The 23953-nt window shown below is 43.8% G+C and overlaps 1 protein-coding gene across 2 annotated transcripts in view; it reads right to left on the bottom strand.

Moving 5' to 3' along the window:
• Positions 1-991: 991 nt before the first annotated feature.
• The window catches only part of LOC136619851 (GRB2-related adaptor protein 2-like), a 190139-nt gene continuing 167177 nt past the window's right edge, over positions 992-23953 (bottom strand). For both annotated transcript variants that reach the window (XM_066594585.1, XM_066594586.1), the window contains exons 5-6: positions 13078-13249; positions 992-1520 (exon numbers count right to left, since the gene is read on the bottom strand). In XM_066594585.1, the coding sequence (XP_066450682.1) occupies positions 1323-1520; positions 13078-13249 (370 nt within the window). In that variant the 3' untranslated portion in view covers positions 992-1322. The remainder of the gene's footprint in view (positions 1521-13077; positions 13250-23953) is intronic.

Genomic DNA, 23953 nt, shown 5'->3' with positions numbered 1-23953 from the left:
TATCCCAGCTCTCCACATTGGTCAAGTGTCTGGGGTATCCCTCTGGGGTGTTGCAAGTACACGTAAAAAACATCAGTGTGCATAGCCCAATAGATTTAATGGGTCTGTGTGCTGTACGGGAATTAACACGGACAGCACACTGACCCAAATACACTAGAGTTCCGGAGGATTTATGGACTACTTTTGAAAGGGATCAGCAAACAACCTTCCTTCTTTTGTACCTAGTTTGGAAAAGACGTTGGGTGTATGTTTCTCAGAGGCTGATTGGGAGAGATCTTTTCTGATCCCTCATAAATTGTCGACTTCTTGCAGGATACAAAAAAAAATGTTATAAAATGTTAGCACCATGGTACTGGATACCGATTAAACTCCGACACATGTTTTCCATGCCCCTTGGACTGGTGTTGCGGGATGGTACAATAGAGCATGCTGTTTATGGTAGATTTGTACCGTGATTAAACATTTATGGGAAGACGGTACAGTCTTATGTAATAAACTGCTTGTGAATGATATACAGATTTCCAAACACATAGCACTATTGTCTATGCACCCTGCCCCAGTCTTTTAGATTAAAAAAGGGGGTTTTCAACACTTTTTTTAAGGGCTATGCAATTGGTAATTTCGAGGTTTTGGAGATCGGCCTCTATCCTGGGCAAAGGCATTGCATGCTATCATGAGAAATGCAGACATGATTGTCTCTGAGTCCACTGCTTACAATAGCTTCTTGATAACTCTGGGTAACTTTTAGAAACTTCCCACATTATCGTCTTTGGTTAAGAGGCGGTTCCCCTTAGTTTCCCATACCCGTGGCTTCTCAAAAATCATTGCATATTTTGTATCTTTAGTAGAAGTATACTTGTACTCCTTTTGTCCCCCTATTCTGTTTTTCTCTGTATAAAAAGTGTTATTTTTATGTTATTGTTTTTTTTTTAAATTTTCATTGGTTTCTTAGAAAAATACGAAATGTAAAATGAGAGGATTGATACGTAGAGATTGTATAATATTTTATTGTATATTCTTCATTTGCACTATTTGAGGTAATATCTTGAACAAATTCAACAATGCTATGTGCGACCTTTCTATAAATGTATCTCAATAAAAGTTTGATTTAACCTAAAAAAAAGACAAGATATCACAAAAGCAGGGCCCCACCTACCCAATAAATACTACACATTACTATAGACTGTAAGCAGATATTACTCTATTTGTTGCAATGAAACTATGTCTTTTTGCAAAGTTGGTAAACCAGTGAGAAATAGATTGGTAGAAATCCTGGAATTGCCTCTGGGGAGAATGTTTCAGTTCGTATATCCCTCCTGCTGTCATCGGTCGATTTTTGTCACGTAGTTAGATGGGAAGAGCCCTGTCTTGTGTCCCAGCTTTCCCAGCCACCAGGAATCGTTAGAGGCTTCCATAACTTCAATGACGTCATTGGTTTGAAAACTAAGTTCATCAGACTCTAGGGCTTTGAAGTCATAGAGAGCTTTTACCAGCCGAGTTCTTCTTGGAAGTGATGACACCTTGTAAAGAGAGGAAAGTCAGTAAATGAGAAAGCATTTTAATTACATCTGTATCCTGTGTTGTTGTCTACGGCGCACAGGTCCTATCCATTACATTGTGAACTCCAATATTTTGATTGCACACACAAGTCATATTAAAGTATGGCCCCTAGAATGTAAAATGGACTAATTTTGATGGAGCCACCTCCCTTCAAAATGTTTCTGGAGAAGCTTTCCTTCCTCATGCGGATGGACTGGGTTGAGGCCTCCCTTCAGAAAGAGTCACAAGTGAAAAGGTTCTTTGAGGTATGGGAGAGCTTTATAGACATCCTACCAAACAGAGTGAAGAGGGCCATAGAGGAGTCCTTTAGAATGTCCACATGCTATATGGAGAGATCTATGTCAGGGAACCCCGATACAGGGGGTGTGATGGGATTTAGGAGGTGCGGGGAGGATCCGCGTGTTGACTTATGGATGTACAATTGAGAGCTTACCTGAGCATATGCGAGAGAGGCAAGAAATCAAACCATTAATAAGTAAGGTATCAACTTGGTCAATTGTTATATTTACTGTTGAAATGGGTCGAGAGTTCAGACCCAAAATTTGTTCTCCCCCCAACCTTTCTCTCCCACCCTGACTACACCCCCACCTTGAATCTCCGCTTGCTTTTCCACTCTTTTCCTTTTCCTTGATCCTTCCTCCCAGATCACCCCCCCCCCCACTCCATACAAAACAGATTGGAAAACTATGACAGACACAGTACCAGAATTCCAGTGAACTGATTGCTGGACATATGTCATGAATCCCTCCGGAACACAACCTTTATTACAACTGTCATGAACGCAGGATTAATGACATGCAACTCGTATGTGAAGGGAAGTTTTGTGCAATTTTTAAAAGAAAAACTTCTCAATAATAACAAGTTGAATTAAAATGGATAACTTTTATTAAATCAGAAGTTAGAGGGTTAGCCAAATTTAGATAATTCTGTATTCTTTCCTTTGTGGCGGACATTTTTTGGTGGTCACTTTTGCAAACATGACAGCAGGTAGCGCAACACTTTTGGTTGTCACCTTTTCAGATTCTCTCAGTATATTTAATTAGTAAAAAATTAATTGTTTAGACAAGCACTCCTCTTTTTTTTAACTACATTTTGTAACAGGTAATACGGAATGGCTTTCTTGGAGAATTATTAACTCTGTTCTAAGCCACCATTATACCATGTGACCCGTTATGTGAGACTTGGCAGCTCACACAGCAGTGCTCTGTGGACAGGCTTTCCCCCTTCTCCTGCTCTCAGCACTAGGGGGGTTTTTTTATACTAATTTTATTGAAAGGTGAGCACTAGAGATGAGCGAACGTACTCGTCCGAGCTTGATACTCGTTCGAGTATTAGCGTGTTCGAGATGCTCGTTACTCGAGACGAGTACCACGCGATGTTCGAGTTACTTTCACTTTCATCTCTGAGACGTTAGCACGTTTTTCTGGCCAATAGAAAGACAGGGAAGGCATTACAACTTCCCCCTGCGACGTTCAAGCCCTATACCACCCCCCTGCAGTGAGTGACTGGCGAGATCAGGTGTCACCCGAGTATATAAATCGGCCCCTCCCGCGGCTCGCCACAGATGCATTCTGGCATAGTTCAGGGAAAGTGCTGCTGGTGCCGGAGCTGCTATAGGGAGAGCGTTAGGAGTTATTTTAGGCTTCAAGAACCCCAACGGTCCTTCTTAGGGCCACATCTAACCGTGTGCAGTAGTGGGGAGGCTGCTTTTTGCAGTGTTGCACTTTTTTTTTTTTTTGTATATCGGCCGTGCAGAGCATTGCGTCCTGCAGTAATTTTACATTGTCCAGGGCCAGTAGTGGTGAGGCAGGGAGAGAAGACATATTTAGTGTATATAGGCAGTGGGCCTTTCCAAAAACATTTGGGAAAAAAAATCTATTTGGGCTGCCTGTGACCATCCTCAGTGTACAGGGTCTCTGCTGGGGGTAGTTGTCCTAATTCATACGCAGCCAGCTAAGTGTTACAGCAGGCTTGCGCAAAATTCTTTCCTGCCTCTGTGTTGCCTGTTACATCACCGCTGTATTCCTGTCCACAGTGAAACAGTCTGCAGTAATTTTACATTGTCCAGGGCCAGTAGTGGTGAGGCAGGGACAGAAGACATATTTAGTGTATATAGGCAGTGGGCCTTTCCAAAAACATTTGGGAAAAAAAATCTATTTGGGCTGCCTGTGACCGTCCTCAGTGTACAGGGTCTCTGCTGGGGGTAGTTGTCCTAATTCATACGCAGCCAGCTAAGTGTTACAGCAGGCTTGCGCAAAATTCTTTCCTGCCTCTGCTGTGCGTTCCGTAAGCGAAGTCAGCCTCCAACCACAGGCCAATAAGCGGCACATTTAATTACAGCATTCTGTTTCTGCACTACTGGTAATACAGCATGCTGAGGGGTAGGGGTAGGCCTAGAGGACGTGGACGCGGGCGAGGACGCGGAGGCCCAAGTCAGGGTGTGGGCACAGGCCGAGCCAGTGCGGTGGCCAGGGGTAGAGGCAGGGCCAGACCAAATAATCCACCAACTGTTTCCCAAAGCGCCCCCTCGCGCCATGCCACCCTGCAGAGGCCAAGGTGCTCTAAGGTGTGGCAGTTTTTCACAGAGACGCCTGACAACCGACGAACAGTGGTGTGCAACCTTTGTTGCGCCAAGATCAGCTGGGGAGCCACCACCACCAGCATGCGCAGGCATATGATGGCCAAGCACCCCACAAGGTGGGACGAAGGCAGTTCACCGCCTCCGGTTTGCACCACTGCCTCTCCCCCTGTGCCCCAACCTGCCACTGAGATCCAACCCCCCTCTGAGGACACAGGCACGAGTGCCTACCGGCCTGCACCCACACCCTCACCTCCGCTGTCCTCGGCCCCATCCAGCAATGTCTCTCAGCGCAGTGTCCAGACGTCGCTAGCGCAACTGTTTGAGCGCAAGCGCAAGTACGCCGTTACGCACCCGCACGCTCAAGCGTTAAACGTGCACATAGCCAAATTGATCAGCCTGGAGATGCTGCCGTATAGGCTTGTGGAAACGGAGGCTTTCAAAAGCATGATGGCGGCGGCGGCCCCGCGCTACTCGGTTCCCAGTCGCCACTGCTTTTCCCGATGTGCCGTCCCAGCCCTGCACGACCACGTCTCCCGCAACATTGTACGCGCCCTCACCAACGCGGTTACTGCCAAGGTCCACTTAACAACGGACACGTGGACAAGCACAGGCGGGCAGGGCCACTATATCTCCCTGACGGCACATTGGGTGAATTTAGTGGAGGCTGGGACAGAGTCAGAGCCTGGGACCGCTCACGTCCTACCCACCCCCAGAATTGCGGGCCCCAGCTCGGTGCTGGTATCTGCGGCGGTATATGCTTCCTCCACTAAACCACCCTCCTCCTCCTCCTCCTCCAACGCAACCTCTGTCTCGCAATCAAGATGTGTCAGCAGCAGCACGTCACCAGCAGTCGGTGTCACGCGGCGTGGCAGCACAGCGGTGGGCAAGTGTCAGCAGGCCGTGCTGAAACTACTCAGCTTAGGAGAGAAGAGGCACACGGCCCACGAACTGCTGCAGGGTCTGACAGAGCAGACCGACCACTGGCTTGCGCCGCTGAGCCTCCAACCGGGCATGGTCGTGTTTGACAACGGGCGTAACCTGGTGGCGGCTCTGCAGCTCGGCAGCCTCACGCACGTGCCATGCCTGGCCCATGTCTTTAATTTGGTGGTTCAGCGCTTTCTGAAAAGCTACCCACACTTGTCATACCTGCTCGAAAAGGTGCGCCGGGTCAGCGCACATTTCCGCAAGTCCGAGACGGACGCTGCCACCCTGCGGACCCTGCAACATCGGTTTAATCTGCCAGTGCACCGATTGCTGTGCGACGTGCCCACACGGTGGAACTCTACGCTCCACATGTTGGCCAGACTCTATGAGTAGCGTAGAGCTATAGTGGAATACCAACTCCAACATGGGCGGCGTAGTGGGAGTCAGCCTCCTCAATTCTTTACAGAAGAGTGGGCCTGGTTGGCAGCCATCTGCCAGGTCCTTGGAAACTTTGAGGAGTCTACCCAGATGGTGAGCGGGGATGCTGCAATCATTAGCATCACCATTCCTCTGCTATGCCTCTTGAGAAGTTCCCTGAAAAGCATAAAGGCAGATGCTTTGCGCTTGGAAACGGCGGCGGGGGAAGACAGTATGTCGCTGGATAGTCAGAGCACCCTCATGTCTATATCTCAGCGCATTGAGGAGGAGGAGGAGGAGCATGAGGAGGAGGGGGAAGAGACAGCTTGGCCCACTGCTGAGGGTACCCATGCTGCTTGCCTGTTATCCTTTCAGCGTGTATGGCCAGAGGAGGAGGAGGATCCTGAAAGTGATCTTCCTATTTAGGACAGCCATGTGTTGCGTACAGGTACCCTGGCACACATGGCTGACTTCATGTTAGGATGCCTTTCTCGAGACCCTTGCGTTACACGCATTCTGGCCACTACGGATTACTGGGTGTACACACTGCTCGACCCACGGTATAAGGAGAACCTTTCCACTCTCATACCCGAAGAGGAAAGGGGTTCGAGAGTGATGCTATACCACAGGACCCTGGCGGACAAACATTCCCATCCGACAGTGCTAGTGGCAGAAGGTGCAGTTCCGAGGGCCAGGTAGCAGGGGAGGTGCGGAGATCAGGCAGCATGTACAGCGCTGGCAGGGGAACATTCTCCAAGGCCTTTGCCAGCTTTATGGCTCCCCAGCAAGACTGTGTCACCGCTCCCCAGTCAAGGCTGAGTTGGCGGGAGCACTGTAAAAGGATGGTGAGGGAGTACGTAGCCGATCGCACGACCGTCCTCAGTGACACCTCTGCCCCCTACAACTACTGGGTGTTGAAGCTGGACACGTGGCCTGAACTCGCGCTGTATGCCCTGGAGGTGCTTGCTTGTCCTGCCGCTAGCGTCTTGTCAGAGAGGGTGTTTAGTGTGGCTGGGGGAATCATCACGGATAAGCGTACCCGCCTGTCAACCGACAGTGCCGACAGGCTTACACTCATCAAGATGAACAAAGCCTGGATTTCCCCAGACTTCTCTTCTCCACCAGCGGACAGCAGCGATACCTAAACAATACGTAGGCTGCACCCGCGGATGGAAGCATCGTTCTCTATCACCATGAAAAATGGGGACCTTTTAGCTTCATTAATCTGTGTATAATATTCATCCTCCTCCTCCTGCTCCTCCTCCTGAAACCTCACGTAATCACGCCGAACGGGCAATTTTTCTTAGGCCCACAAGGCTCAGTCATATAATTTTTGTAAACAATTTTTATACGTTTCAATGCTCATTAAAGCGTTGAAACTTTCACCTGAACCAATTTTTATTTTAACTGGGCTGCCTCCAGGCCTAGTTACCAATTAAGCCACATTAACCAAAGCGATTAATGGGTTTCACCTGCCCTCTTGGTTGGGCATGGGCAATTTTTCTGACGTACATTAGTACTGTTGGTACACCAATTTTTTGGGGCCCTCGCCTACAGTGTAATCCAATTAATTTTTTGCCCACCTGCATTAAAGCTGACGTTACATCAGCTGTGATGGGCAATGCAATGGGATATATTTATGTACCGCCGGTGGCTTCCTGGCACCCACCCATGCTGTGGGTCCACAGGGAGTTGTAACTGCATGTGTCCACTTCTAAAGAACCCCAGTCTGACTGGGGCATGCAGTGTGGGCCGAAGGCCACCTGCATTTAATTGGACGTTACCTCAGCTGTGATGGGCACTGCAATGGGATACATTTATGTACAGCCGTGGGTTCCAGGGAGCCACCCATGCTGTGGGTGCACACGGAATTCCCATTGCGGAGTTGTACCTGCCTGTGACTATTTATAAAAAAACGCGGTCTGACTGGGGCATGCAGACACCTTGACAGAATGAATAGTGTGTGGCACATAGGTTCCCCATTGCTATGCCCACGTGTGCAGCTCCTGATGGCGGTGGCACAGGATTATATTTCTCATTGCTTCTGTACAGCATTGTGGGCTATCGCCCCGCCCCTTTTAAAGAGGGTCGCTGCCTAGCCGTGCCAACCCTCTGCAGTGTGTGCCTGCGGTTCCTCCTCATGGCAGACGCACTTATAAATAGACATGAGGGTGGTGTGGCATGAGTGCAGCTAAAGGCTGCGCAGGGACACTTTGGTGTGCGCTGTGGACACTGTGTCGTGCGGGGGGGTTGGGCAGCATGTAACCCAGGAGAAGTGGCAGCGGAGTGTCATGCAGGCAGTGATTGTGCTTTGTTGGAGGTAGTGCGGTGCTTAGCTAAGGTATGCATTGCTAATGAGGGCTTTTCAGAAGTAAAAGTTGTTGGGGGGGGCACTCTTGCCGCTATTGTGGCTTAATAGTGGGACATGTGAACTTGAGATGCAGCCCAACATGTAGCCCCTCGCCTGCCCTATCCGTTGATGTGTCGTTCCCATCACTTTCTTAAATTGCCCAGATTTTCACAAATGAAAACCTTAGCGAGCATCGGTGATATACAAAAATGCTCGGGTCGCCCATTAACTTCAATGGGGTTCGTTACTCGAAACAAACCCTCGAGCATCGCGATAATTTCGTCCCGAGTAACGAGCACCCGAGCATTTTGGTGCTCGCTCATCTCTAGTGAGCACAACACACAAATAATGCATGATAAGAAGCAGGCAAACACAAAAGGGAATTGACATATCAAGAACCGGACATTGGAGTGTTGTCTCCATATAGCCAAGAACAAGATAAGTGCAAAATTTACAGTATCAGACCATAACCAGCAAAGCACGGATGGTGACAGATGAGGAGATAATTGGAGGTAGGTCTAGAGAAATTGGTTGCTATGGAAATTATACCTGAGAACAGGTATAAGAGAGGCTAGTGCTCTTGGGGAATACAGAGTAGAAGGCAAGTTACACCATGCCCCCCAAACTTTGACAAATTTATCAGGACAGTCCCTACTTTTATACACAATTTGGTTAAATGGGACAATGGAATTACCAATTTTTTTCCACATGGATAAAAAGTGATGCTTACAATCCATCCACCTTAGGGCAATCGCCTGTCCAGTTAAAAATAGCGAGTGGAGAATGCTACATGCCCGATACTTTTTGCGGGTGTGGCTTAGAGCGTGATGTGAGCAGTGGAGACACACCAGGATTGCTCCCACCTGCTATGCTAGCTACCAGCTTGGTTTTCTTCCTGAGGCAGTGTTTTTGGAGGAGCATAACATAACATGTAATTTCATGATGTTAACTTCTTAAGGACAAGGGCTATTTAGGCCATAAAGATGCGACAATTTTGGGGGGAATTTCATCTCCACTTTTCAAAAGCCATAACTTTTTAATTTTTCCATCAACATGGCCATATGAGGGCTTGTCTTTTATTGGTATCATTTTTGGATAGGAGAAAAAAACATCAATCCTGCCACTGTCTTTTGTTTTTTAACAGCGTTAATCATGCAGCAGAAATAACATGATCATTTTTTTCTGCGGGCTTGGTATGATTACCACGATACCAAAATTGATTAGTTTTTTACGTTTCATTCCACTTTTGTAAATTATTTTTTTTTTACATCAGTGCATTCAAAGTCCCATAACTTATTTTTCTCTGCGAGGGCCAGTTTTTTGCATGATGAGCTGTAGTTGTCTGTACCATTTTGGGATACATATGGCTTTTTTGATTACTGTTTTTGTGTCAGGCAAAATAAGCATTTTGCTTCTGTTTTTTTGTCCTTCATGTTTTTTGCCATACAAGATAAATAGTGTATTCATTTTATTGTACAGGCCTTTACGGATACAATAATACCAAATATGTGTTTTTTTAAATATTTTTTTGTACATAGAGGGGAAAATGTTTCCAAATTTTTTTTTTTTGCACTTTTTTTTCTACACTTTTGCTGTTCCAATACAGGACTTCTCTGTGATAATGCATTGCAGTACTCCTGTACTGCAATGTATTATCACTCACAATAGCAATCGCAGGCCAGAACACCAGTGTCTGGCGCACGGGTGCCATTGCAACCCATCAGCCGTCTGTGATTACATAGCTCCCTCTGTGATCTATATTGTTCCCACTGCGTGGGCTCACTTTTGAGCTTGTGCCATCCATGGGACGTAAGTTTATACCCTATTGCGTTTACTACCACCCTGCCCAGATGTAAACTTACATCCTGTGGAATTAAGAAGTTAAGAGAAGGTTCATAGTTGCCTTAGACTGGGTTCCCACAGGATGGAAATCTCAAGGAATGTCCGCAGGAGGACCGCAGAGAAATTCGACAAGATTTCCGCAGCGGAAAGGATGCTTCAAATCCCGTGCAATTTGACGCGTTTTTAAAACATCTTTTCCTGACGGTATCTCTTTCCCCACAGCAGAAACAGCAATACAATAGATTTGAATTCTGTGTAAGATTCTGCGCGGCGTGTCCACAGCGGACTGTTGGCAGCATATGAATGAGATCTTTGCAAATGTCATCCATTTTGCTGCTTAGTCTCAGGTTTAACAAGGGCTGCAGAATTTCCGTATGGAAATTCTGCAGCAATTCCGTCCCGTGCGAACCCAGCCTTATGCTATTGGGCATCTGGCACGGCTGGGAGCTGGGATGCAAGGGAGACTTTTTTCTTCAATAGTTCTAGCGATGCCTGCTGGAGTGATAAACATGAATAACATTTATATAACAGTAATAAGTAGTACTTTATATTAGTAAATTATTGGTAGAGTGTTAGCCTGAAATGAGATTATTTGTTAGATAGGTGGGAGGTTCCAGGGTACTGCGACTTATTATTAGTGACCTTATTGTGATATTGAGGTTTTGTTTTACCATTATCACTACTACTTGGTGATTAGTTCCCTAGGGGTTATGGGTATAAGCACAGGCGTAACTTGAAGCTTCTGGGCCCCGGTGCAAAATCTGTAACAGGGCCCCCAACTATAATGCTTTTGTTATAGTACTGGCTCCCTATATGGAGAAGAGGGGCCTTATGGGCCCCCAAGGCTCCTGGGCCCGGGTGCAACCGCATCCCCTGCACCCCCTATAGTTACGCCCCTGGGTATATGTATATGGGGTTGGGTGTGGTAGGGTCATTTTGTTTTCTCCACATCGCTCTCTTTCTCCTATTCTACAATGCAATGCAGCCAACATTTTAAATCATATGTGTAAAACATAAACATTGAATATCATTTACCATGGTTCAAGAGGTTAATATAATTTCATGAAATGTGCGGGTTATGGAGGACAAAACTAAAAGATACACTGTTTTTCATCTAGTCAACCATTTCAACCAGCTATTGTTTATCTATTAGAAACACATTTAATGAAAGACAATGTATACCTGCTTCACCATTCAGGATGTCACATTCTTTTCATTCTGTATACTCGAGTTATCCACATGGAGTAAGTGGACTGATTCATAGAAATATCTCTTTTAAATGTGAATCATCATAGATTCTACGGGGAGATTCATTTGTAATATATGTATTGTTGTGCTAAAGACATATTTTTTGGTGCCGATATATAATCCCCCTATGTATTCCTGCAAATGTATTAAGTAGGTGATGGAATTTGTAGCTATATCCCCTGCTGTTCTTACAATAATATTGGGCTATGTTAACCCTTTCCAATCCACTGTCTGATGTCTCCCTACATTCTGTTTGAAGCTTGTACAGCTCCAATGTCAGAAAACCTCCGACAGGGTATTCTTACAGTCTATTGCCAGCCACTCCGCTGTCTGAGCCTCTCTTGCGCACGCACACTGGCTTTAGCCAGCAGATGGCACTGTTGTATAACAGCAAAAAGAGAAAGCCTTTTAGGAAATCTTGAATCCAAAATTGGATTAGAAAGGGTTAATAATTGTCTGGATCCCTGTCTTTATAGATTTCATAAAGGCTCTATAATGACTTCTCCTTCCCAAACTATTTTCACACACTTATTAATGGAATTACGCTTATGTGACTAGACCCTCTAAATAGGACATAAGAACCACAGTCAATATGTTTTATCTGGTTTTAAGATAAGTACAGTGTTGGCTTCATAGAAGGATTCTGACAAGGAGCCCCTTTAAGCCACATTATATACAGCCGGAAGTTGGAGGAGTATAATTTGTTGATATTTTGCAAACACTTTAACAGGGAGGCCCCTTGCCATATCAGAAAGAGCCTAAAGTAAAAGGAGCGTCTACAAAAATTTGCTGATCTGGGGTCAAGTTTGGGCTGGTATATTTATTAAGATAGGCATTCAGTTCTTGGGGCGTATGCTCAAATCTGGTAGAATAAAGATTGCGGTAAAACTGTTGAAATCTCCCCATTATGGAATTGCTATCAGTGAGAACCTTTTCCATATCAGAGTGAATGCGGAGGATAGCAGGGGATGCAGAGTTCTGATTAATTAAATGGGCTAAGAGGCTGATTGATTGGTTACCCAACTCATAATAGTGCTGTTTAGCAAAAAACAAAGATCTCCTTTTTGCAGCCATAATGTTCTATTTCCATCAGAGGGGTTATTAATATATGCAGATTCTGATGCAGAATAGTGGCACTTTTAGAAGGAGCGATCATTGTTAAAAAAATTGTTCAAATGAGTGAAAGTGAACGATAAGCTTTCAGTCTAAACGCAGCCAACCACCAAACGACAAACGATAAATCGCTCTCTTTTTGTTTATCATTCATTTTGCGTAGCACTAAAAATCGTCGTTGGTTCGTTCCCTTATCGTTCAGTTTTAATACCGATCATTCAATAGTTCTCATTTAGGGCTCTTTCAGATGAGAGTAATATTCTGCGCTGTTAGCAGTGAGCACAGCACTGTGAGGATCGCGTGAACGGGTTGCTTCAAGCTCCCTGAAACAGCCCGTTCACATGCTCCGAGGCACTTGCTGCATGCTTTCAAGGCTCCCAAAGGAGCCTATGGAAAGCATGCAGCAAAGATAGGATATGTCCTATGTTTTCCCGCACTCTGGGGCCGACATGCAAGTTTGAACTCACATATCCTATCTTTTGAATTGTGAGTTTTGTGCACTTAACAACCTCCAAGTGAACACTTCTATAGGAATCTATTGGTTCCTATTGGAAGAGAGGTCTGGGTGCTGCTAACAGCGCAGAATGTTATGTTCATGTCAATGAGTCCTTATATAGTGAATGTGAATAACTGAACGATTTCTTGTTTGAACGAGCCAACAATGTATCTGCTGTATAAACAGACTGCCCGAGCAAACTATGACAATGTTTGCTCGTTCAAACGATATATTGTTTATAGGGTAAATGGACTCCAAGAAGCCATTTCATCGTTTGTCCGCTTGTCTTCTGAAGGGATTTTAAGAGGGATGTACAGATTTGTTGTGCAGGCCATTTATAGACAGATTAAGCACCCTCCTTAGACACCTCTTGTCAAGACTAAATCCATTTAATTCTATACTATGGGGCTGTACAGCCAATGAGTTCTAATGCAGAGCACATATCATATCGAGTCTATGTGTTATCCTACAGACAAAAACCTAGTGTGTTAAACACATTCTATATACAAGTCTACAATATATATGTAACCACCCTCAGCTTTTTACCTGTGGTTGGGCAGAACTTTCATCCTGCAGTAAAACATGATTCTGTCGAGAAATTGAGACATTTTTGTAATAGTCGACAAGCTTGTTGAGTGACTTGAATTTTTCTGTCCATAAGCTGTAATTTCCTGACTTGTCTCTTATGACTTTGAAATGTTGCACATCTTCCTCATGTCTACAGAAAAAATACAATCATGATAAAATGAAGAGATTTAATAACAATTTTACATAAGATTATCTATAAACAGATATTTCAGGAGCCTCCACCGTTACAAATATAGCAAGGACTGTAGGGTTGGCCCAGAGACATAACCTATCTATAATGCATGTAGGGGTTGCCACACATAGGAATATCAGTGTTAAATTGGTTTTCAAGCTTATTTATTTCTAAATACGGACCATGAAGAAAAAAATTAAAACAGACCCGTCCCGGCTCTGCGCGACTCGTCATTTACCCCTTCCGGGACATCACAGGCTGCTGCAGCCAATCACAGCGGTCATAAAAATCAAACAGAATTTTATTGTAAGCCTAAAGTAACTAAGCTATAGTTTGAGGCTTAAGGTTGCAAGAAGTGTCTAAAGCCAGCCATACATAAAAGATAGGTTTGGGCTCAACATTGATTCTACTGACAACCATCTCTCCTAACTCCCTTGTGAACATGGAGGCTCGGTGAAGGTTTATTTCTACAAGGAGATTAGAATAGGTCATTGCTTGGCACACAATCAAGAATGTCCAAATCCAACATATCTGATCACATACACATTAGACCAATAGCCAGACTAATTGGCGTTGGCAGGTTTGCCTTCTTATGTCTAAATTGCATACTCATAAAACACTGGCCACTAAGTTACTGAGTGCAAACCATTTGAAAGAGGGTAGGAATGGCGCTCCCAAACTCTGTCCCACAAGGTTGGCATACAGTCTTCTCAGGGATTCATATAAGTCCCTTATCAATGTGTCAAATAGTAACCAGCTTTTACTATATTGTTTATTTATTGCTTCATAAAGTTTATTATAACAAATCCGAAGCATTTCAGTCTTATAAAGCAACAAAGGACCATCTAACCAATTCTGGTTGCTGTTTCCTTTGAGGTATTAGCGCCCAATAATGTTTAAACCTCATTTATGTAAAGATTCAGGGGCCGTTTTATATTTTAAAGGGGTTGACCCATTTGGCAAAGCGTGGCACTCGCTCTATCAGACTCAACAGGACTATTACATGGGCGGAATGGAGAAGAAATTCCCTGCAGTGAAAATGAGTGACCTCACAGGGCTCTGCTAGTGATAACAGCCTGACTGACAAATATCTTTGTACCTGTCTCCTTTAAATGTCTTTAGATTTCAATCACTTTGACTGAAAGCAGAGTAAAGCGACAAAGTCAGTACACTATTTCAGATGAACAAGAAAAACAAAGTATGAAGTGAAGTTATAGAGTTACAATGTAAGAAAGCTAATGAAATATTTTGTATGTAGCATGTGCCAGAGAAAACCAGAAGGAAGGAAAGGAGGATGGAATAGAAAAAATAGGGGTGCTTGAGAAAGGCTATACCATATAGCATATCCAGCTGCTTAAAATATATTCATGGGCTCTAAGGACGTAAGAAACTACCCTCCTGTCCTTGATCTTAGGCATTTAAGTCCACCAATGTGGAAAATTTAAAAGGAGGTGTCTAACAACTAGCATCAGCCTGGGTCATGTCTCAGTCCCCGCAGACTCCCTGTAGGCACTGTAGTTAACAGTAGTCATAGATCACAGCTCTGCTTAGTGGAGCCGAGCTAAAATATAGCCAAGCACCGAGGAAAATCAATAGCAGATACCCACTTACATATTTGGGTGTCTGCATGTAGGATGGTCAGCCTTGCAATTCCCTATTAATGTGACATTTGTTTAGGTGATTGTCCCTATTATCCTACTCCCCATTACTGGTTGTGTGTAGATTAGTCCGTAGTGTTTATCCCATAATATTGCTATCACCACTAGATGGCGCTGCCATTAAAGAGATGAAGAGGAGGTGATGTAAAGGAGCTGGCAGGAGGAAGTTCGGTCAGTGAGTGCTAGTCACATTTGAGGGACTAGTCCTTCTGTTACCCAACAGAGAAAAGATATAAGTCTGAAACATGGAACACTCAAAAAAGAAGGAGCCTGATAAAGGATTGGCTTCAGAGGAGTTAGACAAGAGTGTTGCAGTAGCAATGAGACATGGAATCAGTGAATGGTTGCAGCAGGCCCTAGGGAACATGCCATAGGATGGTGCGAGACCTTGGCACAGTAGACAACAGCCGAGATGACATCAGGCTACAGTATGGCCACCCACACACGGACGGGTCGGATTCCACATGCAGTGGAATCCGACTCTGTGCCCGGCCAGTGACTCCTGCGTACCTGTGCACAGTCTTCTAATCTGTGCTGCGGATGTGCCGGCCGTCTCACATGCGCAGTATAAATTTTGCTGTGCTGTCGCTAGGCAACGACGCAGATCCAGCGACCTTTTCTGCAATGATGATTATAGAAGAGAAGGGCCACTTGTCAGGCGGCTTACATTGGCTTCAATGGAAGCTGTCGATGCGAGCGCAAAATCGCAATCGATTTCCGCTCATGTAGAAGAAATCACGTTTTGCCATACCATGCTATGGGTGGCATTTGCTGCGGAATCTGGAGGAGGATGCCTTCCCTCGGCTTTTGTGAGACAGTCTGGTAAACTTGTTAGTTGGGGTGAAGAGAACTTTAAGGTCTCCTCTGGAAACTTTATTCTCAAGTAGACCGTGGCCAGACTGTGAAGATGGAGGAAAAGGAGAGACCGCCGGACCATATGTGAAGCGCATGGGAGTGAGTGAGCCTAAATGTTTTCCCCACAAGAGAGAGCCGTAGTGAGTAATTACCCTTGCCATTGACAAGAAGTCCATACAGTTATACAACAGTGCAGAAGTCTACTGAACCTCTGAAGATAATATTGAGATTTATTGATGATTCCTATGTGGTCGTCTGAAGTATAGATCACCGTGTAGTGGTACACCCGTAACTGACACCCACACATGCTGAAGTCTATGAGAGCGGGGTGATTATTATAGCCATTCTGTGGCCATTGACTTTCATGTCAAGTAATTGCTGAATATGTACAAAGTTTTCCTGCACTGTAAATTCTGCATACTGAAGTCTACTATATTTCTTGAAAAGTCACTAGTAAAGTTGTACCGGGCCTCCCCCGTTCCGGAGGACCCGAGGTACTATACACTTGTCCAGTATGATTAATGCGGCGAGCGTGAATGTCAGTGTATGGAACTGCGGCGGCACAAATTGACAACTACAACCCCCATCATTGTCTGCCTTTCCAGGTAACAAGAAAAATCTGTATATAGTTTATCCCTCGGCCCCGTGTACACTTCCTTGGCAATCACCAACTTTATATATATATTTTTTCTATTTTTTCACTGCCGTTACAGATTCTGGCAGTCACGTAACTGGATCATTTTTATATATTTATATTGCACATTGCAATTTCTGGCCTCACGAACAGGCTACCACAACAATAAATGGCATCACTCACTGGATATATATATAAGTGACCCCTGCTCATTGCATTAGCATTTGGGTAGCAGGATAGTGGGCATGAGGATCCATGGAGGCACAGGGCAGATCTATAAAAGTAACTGGAGCAATCCCTTGTGAAGGGAGTAGAGAGGGCAGGCTGTGGCAGGAAGTAGTTGCCAAGAGAACCTTGGTGGCACTGTAGGATAGATAAAAGCCAACAGTCACATTAGGCGCAGCCCAATTGTGGCAGAAATGTTGGAGTTTCTCACTGTAGCGCTATTTGTTCCTGTAAAAAAAAGAACAGAAACGGAAAGGAAGCAAACTGAAAACTTTCCATTTTTTAAAATCAATGGGGACAAAAAGTGGAAATGTTTGTTCCATTTTTGGAATAGAAAAATGGACCTAAAATGGAAATAGAGAAAGAATTGTGACTGCAGGTTTGAACACAGGTGTGGATAAGCCCAGACTCAGATTACTTGCTTGGAAAATGCGTACATGACTATTATAATGTAATCCATTCGGGTCCTGTATTCAGTCTGGCACTTTACTGGTGAAAAAGGATTTTTTTTTTGTCTGTCATTTCATAATGGATCTGTGTCAGAGACCCTTTGGAGCAAATGTGAACAGAGCCTTACTCCCATGCTTTGAAAGTGTGTTTATGTCTGTCACGCACAATATTTCTACAGTTGTAATATTACTTTATCATGTCTCTCTTTTTCTAATGAAGATTTTCTGTTAGATAAAGACTAAAAAGCACGGAATAATTTCCAATATCTCAATCACTGTAATGGCTAAGTTTGAGACAATTTAAGCAGGTGCAGTTCCAGAAGTTACCACCAGATGTCTCTCTTTCACAATAAATGAATTTGGTCAGTGAAAATAATTTTAGTTTTTGAGCATTATCATTATTCATCCTTCATGAACACAGCCTGTGATGCATCATGACCCTGTCTCGTTCTATGAACCAGATTCAGTGATTGATCTGGCAAGGTCAACAGCTTAGAAAGTAGGAGAGTGTTCATTAACTCCTACAGGACATTACCACTATATGATGCTTTCAAATGCTTTACCAGCTACTCAAATGAACTGGATATAATTCTTATTCACTTTGCTTTAACATTTCTGCATCCTATGAGTCAGCCCAAAGACCGGCTAGTATCCACCAGGACTGGCCTTTAAAGATCTCAAATGATGTGACTCTTAAGAACATGATGTACACATCTAGTAAAACAATCTGGTTTCTACTTACTGTCATCTGATGTATTCTGATGCAGGATGAAAACAAGTAATAAATATCTATCTATCTATCTATCTATCTATGCAATGGAACTAACTGATAAGTGAAGGGAACTGACAGATCAGTATACTGCTAGATCTGTCTGACTTCGTGGAACCATTTTCCTCTCCAACTTGCGTCTCCAAGCAACTTCTGAGAAGAGTTCCTCCTACTGAATTGATATACACAAGGGTTCCCTTTCGCAATGGCAAAATTTTATTCCAATGATAGACGCTGATCAACGAGATCAACCATACTTGTTTAATTGGCCAATTCGGAATGTACAGGGGACGAAAAATCATAAACATGGTTTTTCGTCCCCCAGTTTCATCAGCAGCAGCATAGCTTACACAGGGCGATGTGCTGTCGACAAGGGTGATATTTTTTCAGGTGCACAAAATATGAAATCAGCCAAAGAATAAGTGTTCACTTGCTAATTGGCTGATCTGTGCAGGTTCGCACAGCCCGAGGCCCAATCATTGGCCTATGTTAAAGGGACTTTAGAGTCTGAGGACTCTATGAGTAGTTTATATTGAAAGTTGCACATTAAACTACACAAGAGTTTATTGTACAGTCATTAACCCCCTTTTTGTTTTGTTTTTTTCCTCCCCATTTTCAAAATATCATAGCTCCTTTATTTATCCATCGCTGTTTGAGGGCTTGTTGTTTTTTGCGGGACGAGTTGTATTTTTCAATAGTACTATTAAATGCACCATATAATGTGCTGAAAAACCCTTTAGAAATTCTAAGTGGAGTGAACTGGAAAAAAAATGCAATTCTGCCATCTTTAGGGCTTGTTTCTATGGTGTACTGCAGCAAAAATGACATCACTTTATTCTGTACCATTACTAGCATACCAAATTTTTATAGTTTTTTTTGCTGTTCTAATTTTAAAAAATAAAACCTCTCTGGAAAAAAAATACAATTATTTTCTGCCACCATCTTCAGACAGACAGAATATTTTTAGTTTTTGTTAACATTGTTCTATGAGGGCTCATTTTTTTTGCAGGTTTCTATTAATACCATTTTGGAGTACATATGACTTTTTAGTTTGCTTTTTATTAGATTTTTTTTCTTGGAGAGTAGGTGACAATTCTGGCATTTTTTTTTCCTGAAAGACATTTATCGTATGGGATAAATATTGCTTTACTTTGATAGATCGGACTTTTACAGATGAAGAGATATCAAATATGATATTTTTTTGTTTATTATGAATTAGAAAAAGGTTTTTTGTAACTTTTATTTTTTTTTAATAATTAAAAAAAAACATTTTAAAGTGATTTTTACATTTTTTTGAACTTGTGATGGTTTCATTGCTCCCATAGCATGATGTAATACTATAGTATTACATTATACCACAATATGACAGGCAGTCTATTAAGGCACACAATTTGCAAGGGCAGCCCCAAGGGCTTTTAGAAGGCCCTCGGGTTGCCATGCGGAAAGCTGGCAAAAGATACAGCCGATGTAAACGAGGCTTAAAAGTGTTGGAAAGCAAAGTCAAGTTTGTCCTGGTTTTGTTTTAAGACATCATCATGGTAAATCCTAAATGATTTGTTTGTTCCTTTCTGATCACTGTGTTGGCCATGTGGAAAAATAATAAAACAGCCTACACTCATCCATGTTGGCTCCCTGCAGCTCCAGCGTCGCCTCTCTGTTCTCTCCGTTTCGATGGCACCCTGAACCGCTAACTCTTCAGCCTGCCCTAATGTCCAGTTCAAGTTCTAAAGCTCTTTGCAAAGAAAGTTTGGCACAGTTTTATTAGGGGGGTTTGCAATGTCTGCTTCCTCCTTACACATAGGAGCGGGATACAGCCACTTGCAGCAGCAGCCAATGGCTTTACCCCTCCAGCCCAAGAATTAGTCAGGAGGAGGGGGACAGCTGCAACAAGTGCTGGAGTGGTGGAAGAAAAAGGGGCTTGGCAGTAGTGCCTGTTGACAGAGTGCCTGCGTTTTTTGTAAAAGGTTCCGCTCCCCTGCCAGAAAAAAGGGAATGATGTTTCTAAACCCTACAGGCACTGTAAGAGGATCTAGAGCTGCGTTGCAGGGCAGTGATAGACTATGATAGACAGATACAGAGAGGGGGAATATCTCCCATAGTGACAAGTTATAGGAAAGTTTGCCATTAGTTATAATGTGTACCACTTTATGTGACAGGGGACAAGGCAGTTTGAGTAGGTGCGCTATGTGCTCGCACGAGATTATGGAAGATGAACGTGTACAGCAGATGGTGCATTGAGTTCGCAGTGCCACGGAGCTCCTGAAATTGGTGACGTACTGTGGCACCTACAGTACATGAGGCTGCGAGGTTGTCATGCCACTGAACTTCAAGGCACTACAGACTATGACAAGGAGTAGGAACAGAAAGTTAGTAATGACAGAATTCGAAGTGTCTCGTCCTGCTGTGCTGAATCCCTGACATCAATATGTGCATATGTATATTATATGTGTGAATTGCTGTTACTATACTGTAGCATTTATAGGACCAAGCACTGTAAATTTAGGGCGCTTGGTCCTTGGCTTTAATCCTGGCTGATAGCAAAAATACAGCCCAGGATTAAAGCCTCTGCTTCTGTAATCAAGCAGGAGCAGGTTGGGTCCTTGACTATCAGACACAGACACAGGCAAATAACGTCATAAGGGACATAGATGGTAATAAAAATAGTTACAAAAATAAGTAAAAGAAAATTCAGAATAAAAATATATACATAAAAAAGAAAATGACCCCCCGCCGACACCAACCAAAACTATCGCTGTATGAGCCCTGTAATCTGAAACCATAGAAATTATATATCAAAACATCAGAAACAGAATGAGGAACCCATTCCCATGCTTTATTTTAGCGCAAATCTACAAATTTTAAAAATAAACTATAAACTTAAAAAAAAACTTTTTTTTGTTTTTTACATTTTACCCATAAGGCCTTGGTCAGATGCTCATGAATTTTGCGCATGAATAGCCGTGCAAAAAGATTGCGTCTGTTAGAACCAATCGTTTCCTATGAAGTGTTCCCATATCCGTTTTTTTAAACGCACAAAATACTCGCAGCTGCTAAAGGACATGCGAGTGCAAATGTACCCGTTCATGCAATTTTTTTCTACACGCAAAGTGCGATTTTTTTGCGTGGCTATTCATGTGCAGAAAACACACGCATTTGACCGAGGTCTTATAGAACTAAAAAATGGTAAAAAAGTTAGTAGAAAAGATATAAAAACATAGACCTTTATGTCACAGAAAAAAATCGCAGCAAAAATAATTTTGGTAGCTGAAGAAAAAAAAAAGAGGGCAGTAAAACCACCCCATGGGTAAAAGCCCTAAAAAGAGTCTGGTCCTCTAGGGGTTAAGTACTTAAAGGGGTTGTCCCGCGCCGAAACGGCTTTTTTTTTTTTCAATAGGCCCCCCGTTCGGACGGAGACAAACACAAGGGATGGGTTAAAAAAAAAAAAAAGTTTAGTACTTACCCGAATCCCCGCTCTGCAGCGACTTCTTACCTTACCAAGATGGCCGCCGGGATCTTCACCCACGATGCACCGCGGGTCTTCTCCCATGGTGCACCGTGGGCTCTGTGCGGTCCATTGCCGATTCCAGCCTCCTGATTGGCTGGAATCGGCACACGTGACGGGGCGGAGCTACGCGATGACGCGTAGAAGGGGGCGGAGCCAGAACGCCGTTCGTGCCGAGACCCAAGAGAAGGGAGAAGACCCTTCTGCGCAAGCGCGTCTAATCGGGAGATTAGACACTGAAATTAGACGGCACCATGGAGACGGGGACGCCAGCAACGGAGCAGGTAAGTGAATAACTTCTGTATGGCTCATATTTAATGCACGATGTATATTACAAAGTGCATTAATATGGCCATACAGAAGTGCTGAACCCCACTTGCTTTCTCGGGACAACCCCTTTAATGCCATTGTATGCAGTGTAAGGCCGGCTGCACACGAACTGGTTTTTGCTGTGGCATCTGCGATTGGTGTCTGCACAGAGGATCCGCAGCAAATACCGTTCATAGCATGCTATGTAAACCCGCTTTTTCCTTCACACTCGTGGAAATGAATTGTGGAGGAAGTATTGCAGCATGCTCTATTTTGGTGCGGACTCCGTGCGGATGGCATATATAGAAATCAATGGAAGCTGTCTGACCCGCGGCCCAACTGCAATTAACATTGCGGATAGGTCCCGGGTACCTGTGTCATTGCCTAGCGATTGTGCAAAAAAAACAAGCATTTAGAAATAATCTATACTGCACATGACCGACAGTGAGCGTCTACAGTCATCTGCAGTACAGAAGAACCAGATACGCAGCGTTGCCAGCCGTGGTCAGAGCCGTCATCCGCTGCAGGAGCCCGCATGCGGAATCCGGCTCTGCCGTGTGCAGCTGGCCTAATTCAGCCCCATTTAGGGTTCATGCCCATGAATTCTGCTGCAGATTTCCGCTGCGGCAGTGATCGTGGAATTCCGCTGCGGATTTCTGCGGTCTCCATTAATACTATATTAATAGAGACCTCCCACTGCAGAAATCTACTGTAAAATAGAACATTCCGCAATTTTTTTCCCGCAGCGGAAATCAGCGGCAGAATTCTGCATGTGAGCATTGGCAGCAGGAAAGCTATTAGGCTCAATAGAACCTAATAGCCGCAGAATTCCGCTGCAGATTTCCGCCGCAGGAAAGCATCCATCTGTGGGCATTAGCCCTTAAGTAAAGTTTATTAGTAGTTTAGAAAAAAAATCTGTCTTCGTCCGACAGCTGATGCGCCATCCAGAGTCTGCATCGCAGACCATCAGCACCCATGACAGTTTACCAAGGAGTCCATAAACCTAATGTACCTGTGGCTCGCTAGCTGTTTGGTCTATTATGCTGACACATGTAGTTCACCAGTTGGGAGCTGTGCACCTTTGTCTACAGGATATTCCCTTCCCTGCACGGTTTCCAGGAGTCTGAGTAGTTATTGGGGCTTATGTCTGACAGTATCCCACGCGTTCCACAATGTGAGGATCATAAGTAGATCTCTCTATAATGAGAAGAGAAGCTGCCTGCCTGGCAGAATAAAGCAGGCGGGGGATTAACCCCTGTGCTGCCAAAGGGGAAATGCTAGGCTTACCTATTTTCATGTGCTTAGATGTATGAATCTTACAAGAGAGCTCTGTGTAAGCATTTATACATACAGTATCATTGTTACTCTGTTCACTACATGTGTATCTGTTTGTATTCTCCTGGGCTTTCACTACACCTTGTAAAACAATGTTGCAAAAACCTGCCTTCCTGGGAAGCCAGATGTTAGGTAGATGATGGCACAGCAGTGACAGTGGTAGTCATAGGATATATGATTATGGGGTCAAGTTTGCAGAATTGGAGCTTGTGAGATATCACTTACAACAAACTTTTTAGGAATGTTCAGTTTTCTGTATATTTACAAACATGCAGCTTTGAGATATATATATATATATATATATATATATATATATATATATATATATATATATATATATATATATACACACACACACACACTATTTTCATGTGAATTGGATTATGATGGCAATATGTAGCATTATCTTGTTTCTAAAGTTGTCAGTAGCCACATGATTGCCAAAGCCGCCATATGGCCGTCAGGAGAATAAAATAAAATGCAGAGACACGCTTGACAAACCCTGTGGACATAGTAAGGCCTCTTTCACATGAGCAATGCATTTTCACGGAGGTCACATCTCATCAAAAAATGGTGGCAATGCTGCACTACCGCGATCTAATTCCAAAAGAAATTAGCATTTTCTCGTCCATTCACACAGTCACATCGCGTGAAAAGGACACTGCAGCGGCGGTTGGCAGAATTACTCTATTTAGCTTAAATAGCTAAATAGAGCCAGCTGTCTTCTGCAATGTGCGCCAAACACAGGTAAACCCCCTCTCCCTCCTTTTTTTCAGCTCCCATTAGAATCTATGGGAGCTGCCTGTGATTTTTATCAAAACATAGGACATGGCCTATCTTTTAACGCTGCAAGGAAAATTCGCAGCTGGAAAATCCGAGTGATTTGGCGATTTTCAGTCATGATTTTTTCTCATGGCTTAAAATCG

The sequence above is a fragment of the Eleutherodactylus coqui genome, chromosome 3, assembly GCF_035609145.1.
Source record: "Eleutherodactylus coqui strain aEleCoq1 chromosome 3, aEleCoq1.hap1, whole genome shotgun sequence".
Classification (NCBI taxonomy): domain Eukaryota; kingdom Metazoa; phylum Chordata; class Amphibia; order Anura; family Eleutherodactylidae; genus Eleutherodactylus; species Eleutherodactylus coqui.
The sequence above is the reverse complement of the archived record's forward strand: the minus strand, read 5'-3'. Positions and strand labels throughout refer to the sequence as shown.